The sequence below is a fragment of the Scardinius erythrophthalmus genome, assembly GCF_964197995.2.
Source record: "Scardinius erythrophthalmus genome assembly, chromosome: 1".
Lineage (NCBI taxonomy): Eukaryota > Metazoa > Chordata > Actinopteri > Cypriniformes > Leuciscidae > Scardinius > Scardinius erythrophthalmus.
In genome coordinates, this window is record NC_138221.1 from 48,388,858 (window position 1) to 48,396,897 (window position 8,040).

The 8,040-nt window shown below is 37.4% G+C and overlaps 1 protein-coding gene across 1 annotated transcript; it reads right to left on the minus strand.

Annotated features, from left to right (window-relative positions):
* Positions 1 to 2,794: 2,794 nt before the first annotated feature.
* Positions 2,795 to 7,805, minus strand: ptx4 (pentraxin 4, long; the record flags this gene model as incomplete). Its single annotated transcript, XM_081374495.1, is given in 6 exon segments — positions 2,795 to 2,866; positions 2,869 to 2,925; positions 2,929 to 3,033; positions 3,036 to 3,095; positions 3,099 to 3,503; positions 7,782 to 7,805. Coding segments are annotated over 6 exon segments (723 nt in total).
* Positions 7,806 to 8,040: the final 235 nt, after the last annotated feature.

Consider the following 8,040-nt stretch of genomic DNA (forward strand, 5'->3'; position numbering starts at 1 on the left):
ATATATATATATATATATATATATTATATATATATATATATCTATACAGAAGTTTTTTTCTCACGTAATGAGTGACAAATATATATATATATATATATATATATATATTTTTTTTTTTATGTCACTCATTAGGTGAGAAAAAAAACTTCTGTATAGTTATACTGTTCCATTTGACCTCGTGTCCAATCACCCTTAATTCACCCATAGAGCATAACTGATATAGCCTATTTAATTTTGTAAATCATGAAAAACACAAATTTGTTTTTATATTTAACAGTGTTGCCAATTGGTTAAGATTGGGGGAATGTGCTTGGCAGTATGAATACATTTTGTGGTTCCTTACCTGCTAAATTTACAGCATTCATCTTATATAGGAGTCTGAAATCTTAATTTGGTATAGGCTAATTTATGTTTTTTGCTTAACAAGAAGTCCAATTGCGTTGACACTGTGCTGACTGAATGTAGACTGTGACCAACAAAAATATGAAGTATGTTTGTTTAAAGCAAAGTTTATTAATTGAAAACTAAAATTGTTAAACAGTGATAGTAAAAGGTTTTCTGTCTAAAACTGTGGATAAGCGTTTATAAATAATAATAATAATAATAAACTTTATTTTATAAAGTGCCTTTAAAAGCAACTTCTCAAAGTACACAAAATAAGCAATGCAAAGCTCAAATAATAAAAGTAACATCAATAATCAAACGCTAATTTAAAAAAACATGTTTTAAGTCTACCTTTAAAAATGTCATAGTTCTGAGCTTCCCTAAGATCAAGAGGCAGAGGATTCCAAAGGACAGGAGCATATGAAGAAAAAGCCCTGTCACCCATATATCGTAAGCGTGTATGAGGAACAACCAAAAAGTTGGATTGTGAAGATCGCATTCTCCGATTTGGAGTATAGGAAATTAACAATTAAGATAAATAATAAGGAGCCAAGCCATGCAATTCTTTATAAGTCAGCATCATAATTTTAAAACCAACTCGGAATCTGACTGGGAGCCAGTGTAAGGACTCCAAAACTGGAGTAATATGATCGCATACCCTGGACCCAGTCAATATCCTGGCGGCCGAGTTCTGTGCATACTGCAGTTTGTTGAGTGTGGATTTAGAGACTAAAGGGCGTTACAGTAATCTATCCTAGAGACAATAAAGGAATTCATCAGCTTTTCAGCTACTGAGAAATTTAGCATAGGACACAATCTTGCTATGTTTCTGAGGTGAAAGAAGGATGATTTAACTGTACTTTGAACAAAAGAATCAAATGAAAGGCTAGTATAAAAAAATAACTCCAAGATTCCTCACTTTAGCTTGAGTCGCCAAGACCGAGCCATCAATAGTCAAAGATAAAGAACCAGCTTTGGATATTTGATGACGGGAACCAATAAGCATCACCGTTCAGACACAATAAATTATTACTCATCCATTCCTTTATCTCAGAAACACAGCCGGAGAGAAAATCAACATCAAGGTGTTCACCAGATTTAGAGTGTATATAAATCTGCGTATCATCAGCATAAAAGTGATAATGGAGGCCAAGCGATCTCAACAAATGGCCAAGAGGTGACAGATAAATATTAAAGAGCAGAGGGTCCAAGACAGAGCCCTGGGGGAACACCAGTGAGAACAGAGCTAATCTCAGACCTGAATTTCGCCCATGGAAACGAACTGAGAACGGTCAGTGAAATAGGATTTCAACCACTTCACAGCTGTCCCCAACACACCAAAATCTTGTTCAAGGTGGGTGAGTAATAGGCTATGATCAACAGTATCAAAAGCTGCTCTTAAATCCAGAAGGATGAGAATGGAAACTGCACCGGAGTCAGAAGCCATCAACAAATCATTGGTAACTTTGACCAAAGCCGTTTCAGTACTGTGGAATTTATGAAAACCTGACTGAAGGGGTTCAAAAAGGTTATTAATTGCAAGATGGTTACACAAATGAGAGGCAACAACACGCTCAAGTATTTTTGCCATAAACGGAAGATTAGAGATGATGAAAATGATCAAAATCATCCAGGGCAATATTTTCTTGTTTTGGTATAAGAGCAGCAACAATCTTTAATGCTGCTGGAATATCCCCCATCTGCAATGAGTCATTTATAATACTGAGGACAGTAGGGCTCAAAACATCGAAGCAAGATTTAAATAAGCTTGTGGAAATAGGATCAAGGAAGCAAGTGGTAGATTTCATGCTTGATACCTCCCTTTTGAGAGCCTCAGAATCAAGATGTGGAAAATTAGTGACAGAAATACCAGTTAACCCAGATGCAACAGAAATTTGTTTGCGAACACTATCAATTTTAGAGTTAAAGAAATGAAGAAAAGAATCACATAGCTGTTGAGAAACAGGCAAGGTGGTGACAGCATCAACTTTAAGCAGTCTATTCATAGTTTGAAACAAATGTCTGGGATTTCCTTGATTGTTTTCAATAGTCTGAGAAAAATAAGAAGATCTTTCAGTCTCAATAAATGCTCTGTAGTCACCCAGAAGATCCTTCCAAACTAAATAAAGACCATTCAAGCCAGTAAGACGCCATTTGCACTCCATTTTTCGACATGCAGCCTTCTTAGTGCGCAGATTGTCATATACCAAATATCCTATACCAAAGAGCAGTGCAGGCTGAAGTTACCTTACATGACCTTAGAGGAGCAAAAGAGTCAAGATTGGTAACAAGAGCATTGTTTAACTGTGAAACTTTCTCCTCCAAAGATGTAGAATGCAGATCACTTAAAGTGGATACAACAGAATTGGAAAAAACTGCTTTTTTTGCAGTTTGCATTTCAATTTCATTTTTAGACACAAAACCACTCGAAATATCTACTTCTGGCTTCTTCCTTTGGGGCTTGAATATGTGGGATTTTTTTTATTGAAGTGGAAGTTGAAAAGATTCCTCTTCTGCCTGAACCGGTGGTTGTACAGTGCTCTACCAGGGTTGCCGTTGTCTGTGTCTTATTTTGTGTGTCTGTGGTTGTTTGGTGTGCCCAGAAGTAGGCAATCTATCTCTCATTCTGTGTTCTTCGGACTTTGGTTTATAGGCTGGACATGCCTCACCTCACCTTGTTGCTTCCTAATAAAATTGAGGGGATCTAAAACTCATGCATTGGAAGCTGAAATGATCTTAAACAACTCTTGCATCTGACTCTCCCATTTCATTATATGGGTCTGATGTCTTTTGAGAGAGGCCAGAAGATCCTGCATCCCATGTCGAACCTGATTCCTCAAGGACTCCAAAGAACCGATGTGGCTTTGCTGGTTCTGGATCTTGTGGGACAGCACAGTTCTCTGCATATGGATTTGTCTGAGGTTGAGATGGTTGTTCTCCCTCAAAGCTCTTGTCACGTTGGCCAGACTCGAGTCAAGCCTCTTAGTCCTTTTCTGTCGACTGGAAAGCTGATTCCAGGATTTGAGGGAATTCAGACTGATCTCTGATGTTTCTTTAAATGCACGGAGCTCTCTGGAGATCCTCTCAAACTGCAGACTAAAAAACTTGAAATCAAGAGTCTATGCTTTTTGAAATATTGTAGTTTTCAGCAATGCTCTGAAGATGAGTGAAGATCATTCATTGAAATGTATTGAACTAGGAATGGAGGGATACATATACAGATACATGTAATATGATATTTGAAGACAGTATGTTAAATGCTAAACATAACAACTGATTCAGTCTTCTCAGTCTTTGGTTTAAGGGTTTATTTGTCTCAGTTGGTGCTCCTCCCTGTGTCCAGGTCAGAGGCATCAGCAGGAACATTATGAACAAAACACTTCTGGTCCATCATGGTCTCTTTACCTCCTTTACAGCCATTTAAATAACTTGATCTTAGATTTTTTTTTGACAGTTTGTGTATGTGTACATCCTCCTATTCCATGATGTTGTGAAAAAGATTTCCCTTTCCTTTGGTGCAGTGGTCAACAGGGATCAACTGCAGCAACAATCTTTTGGTCAACTGTTTGAGTGGTCTCAAACAGAAATCTCCATATGCAAAACACGTGTGAACAGGCAATCATAAATATTATTGCAGGAATATGAGTCCCTGCAACCAATTATTTTTTCTGTGCACAAGATCTGCATTTGTCTGTATAAAGTAACACAAAGTGTTCAAAGCGTGAGAGAAAAAACAACACAAACATAATTATCTATAACAATACAACATATAAACATACATATGTCTAAGGTATGATTTCCAACATTTAACTTTTAAATGGCTGACAAATTTAAAGCACATCTGAAACCTGAAGTCTGAGCCCAAAAGCGTATAGGTTCAGTTCCCCTTCAGTTAAGAGGTGGTAGGCTACAGTTGCCTAGCAATGAACAAATTGCACTCATGGATCATGTTTCAGATTTTGAGATGCATTCTTTGTGCAAAGTGCTTACAACAGCCTCGGAGAATAACCAAGCTGAGTTCGGATCTGTGATTACTTTGGCACTAATGGAGTTGATCACAATTCAGCACCAAGATCTGGGTCATCACAGATATTTACATTAAATTAATTTCAGTTCACACCAGGATTAAAATATTTCAGTACAGCTCAATTAAAATATATAAATGAACTAATACATGATTGATGTTCCTCAGATTGAAACACATGTAATACTAAAAGCCTGCTAATCATGCAACAGGCAAGTCCAAAATATCTTACCTTGAAACAAATGTATAGCTTCCTGTATAGATATACACATTGGCAAGAACTGTCTATTTAAAGCGTGGTTTAAAGTTAAGATGTCCTCCCTTTGATATGCATCTATCTATGTTACACAGTTACTTATAGATAGTAGAATGTCTGTTAGGAAACATCAAAATAAAGCAGATATTAAGCAGACAGTCTACTAATACTGTAATAAGGGTTAGTTGATACATAGTAGCAAAGTCACTTAGAATGTTCAAAAGGGACCATCAAAATAAAGTGTTACCATTTATTTAGCTGCAAGATGGCAAAAAAGCAGAAAGTGTTGCTTTTAGTACTGTTAACTTTAGATACTGCAGAGAATACATTTCAATACATGATCCTGCAAAAAATGCAAACAAGTTTTAAAATGCAAAACTAACGGGACTCTCATTTTAACTCTTTATTATTTATCCTTAAATTAAAACAGATGCATATGCACAGCATGCATAAATTCTCTGCATCAGTTTCTAGCCTTCACATTGTCTTTCTTACCACAAATCTGGAAATAAAAACAAAAACAGAAAAGGTACTGGTAATTTTCTGCCCTGGACAGATCAGTTTACAGACATTTTCATTTTACCCTAAAACACAGTGCGAAATTCAAATGAAGGGGAAAACACCTGTGAAAACTCAGTAAGGAAAAATCCTTCATCACAGCAGTAGATTGGGCCCTATTTTTACTTGCTTTTCTTTGCAGATCTTTCTGGTGGACTTTTCTTGTTGGAATGTGATTTATGAACGTTCTTATCATTCCATGCTTTATGAACAGCACACATAATCTCTTTTTCTTTTTGAGGTCCTACAAGAATTGTTTCTTAGTTGCAACCGCACCCTGCAGGACCGCATATTGATACCTGTTCACTCACCCAAAAGTTACAGTACAAGCTCTTCCAAAGATTTCCTGTGGATCTTTTCCATATAAGTGACCTTTAAAGGCAAAAACACCCCTTAGATGACAACTATTACTGTACTCTCTGAATTTATCCAGTCTAGTTTCTTAAAATAGCTCTATGAAGCCATGAACACATCTTGAAAATCCAGTTTGGTTGGATATTGCATGCTGACTTGTCATGTTACTGCAAAATAAAACAATAAGCCATAGGAACCATATACTTTTTCAAGTGGTTTGTTTTTATAAAACTGCAGTAACAGCAATCGACACACAAACGTTCAGTAAGACGTTATGAACAATAATCAGAATCCACTCTGTTCACTAAGTGACATAGTTTATCGTTCTAATTGGAGGCTATAGAGTTAAGGTTAGTATTAGAATGTATGTTGACAATTGTGTTTTTATACATCAGTTTTGAACTAATCTCATCCAGTCAGAATTTGGAATATGAATTTTTTTTTTTTTTTTTTTTTTTTTTTTTAACTGAACAAAGCATGCTAGTTTGTAAGGCTTTAAGTAAAGGATTTGGAACACGTTTTGTTCAAAATATCTAATGTGATGTTTATAACGTCCCCATCAGTGTTTCTGATGAATCCTCATGAGCAATGGCCTGCGATGGCGGGTTTCAAAGCAGCCCCAGAGCATCACCGAGCCCCAGCATGCTTAACTGGCAGAGTTTTATTTTCAGCATATGCTTCATTCTTCTTCCTCCAGACATACCGCTGATTCATAGGGCCGAACAGTTCCAGTTTTGTTTCATCACAGAACAGAACAGAATCCCAAAACTTTTATGTATGATTTTGAACACTTTTCTTGTGCTTTTGAGTGGTGTACATCTTGGAGTTCTGGCATGGAAACCGTATGCTTTTAGTACAAGCTGAAACCTCAGTGCCTGTTGCCACCAAGTCTTCCTGCAGGTCTTTTGCAGTCACTCAAGGGTTTTCTGAACCTACCTTCACAGAAATCTGGTTGCAGCCATTGATAGCTTCCTTTTTCTGCCCCGTCCAGGTAACGTAACCACTGTTCCTTAAACTTTGAACTTGTGGACTATGCTTCCAATGGTGTCTCTAGGAACATTTAGTGCCTTAGCTATAATTAGCATTTTTGGACCATTCTTTGACTTTTGACCATATTTCTAACATGCAGTCAAACATGACACTCAACAAACCTAGCAGTTATCAACAGATATTACATGTGTTCTAGCTCAAGATCACCTGGTGCCATTAATGAAGATCTTGATTATCAGGTGTGAGACAACACCTGTTTTGCAGATTTGTGCTGTTATGAGGGATTCTATTCAGGGTGTTAAATAATTTTGAGACTGCAGAAGTCATTAAAAGTTGCATGCTCAGTTACATTTGGGGAAAACACTTGAAAAATTTGTTGTGTTGAGCTATTTCAATTAATTTTGTTTGATTTGTTCATTGCAAACAGCTGAAAGTCTGTAAATTTTGTCAATAAACCCGCAATGGGGGTTGATTCGCACTGGCGATGTTGTACTGTGGCTGCCGTCGCATCATCCAAGTGGATGCTGGACACTGGTGGTGGTTGAGGAGAAACCCCGACATAATTGTAAAGTGCTTTGGGTGTACAGTAGGAATGCGCCATATACCTCATTCATTCAAAATACTCCCGACAAACTCAACATCTCACTATAATTATTTTTCTGTAATCTTCAGCAGAAAGTTTGCAACCTTTTTACGGAATGTGCAACAGATAATGTTTGGTGACGGCAGATGGAATGCTATCGGACAAGCTAAACCGCAGTGAAAGGAGTGTCACACAAAAGTACGCAGTTGAGAAGCCGAGCCCACTCTCATGATATCAGCAACACAGACTCTTCCACTCCCTGCCACACCTGGGAATCTCATGAAGTCAGCTCACATACCCCTCATCCATCCATCTCAACTAGTTCTTTGCCCTTAGCCCATGTTTATCTCTTACACAGAGAGCTTACACTTTAAAACACAAAAAGTTGAAATATCTTTGCTGGAAACCAACATTATCTAGTCTGTTAAGCCCTATTCACACTGGATTAGTATTATCTGGGAACCACGTGTGATTTCGAAATTACCCACCCACATCTGAATTTCGTGTGGCGCATTCGCACGGGATAAGCGAAGCCTGTGATTTTATTCGAATTTACTGACTTATCTCCAGTAATGTCTTGTTGTTATAGGTCTAGCTGTATGAAATATCATAAACAGAAGAATGTTCCTTACCACATGCTGCTCGTTCATCTCCATCTAATCATTCTTTTTGTTTTTGCTCTTCTGATGGTTTTCAGCTTTCTCTTTCAGCAAATTGTATAGTTGTATGGTGTAGCCTATAGTGATATGACCCAGCACCCAAAATACTATCAAAACACTCCAACGCAGCCTCCATTCTTCGCGAAAGATGGATAAAAAAGCGCACAGGAAACAATAAAATCTTGAAAAAATAATAGGACCCCGCCAACTCACAGAGATGCCGATTCGCACG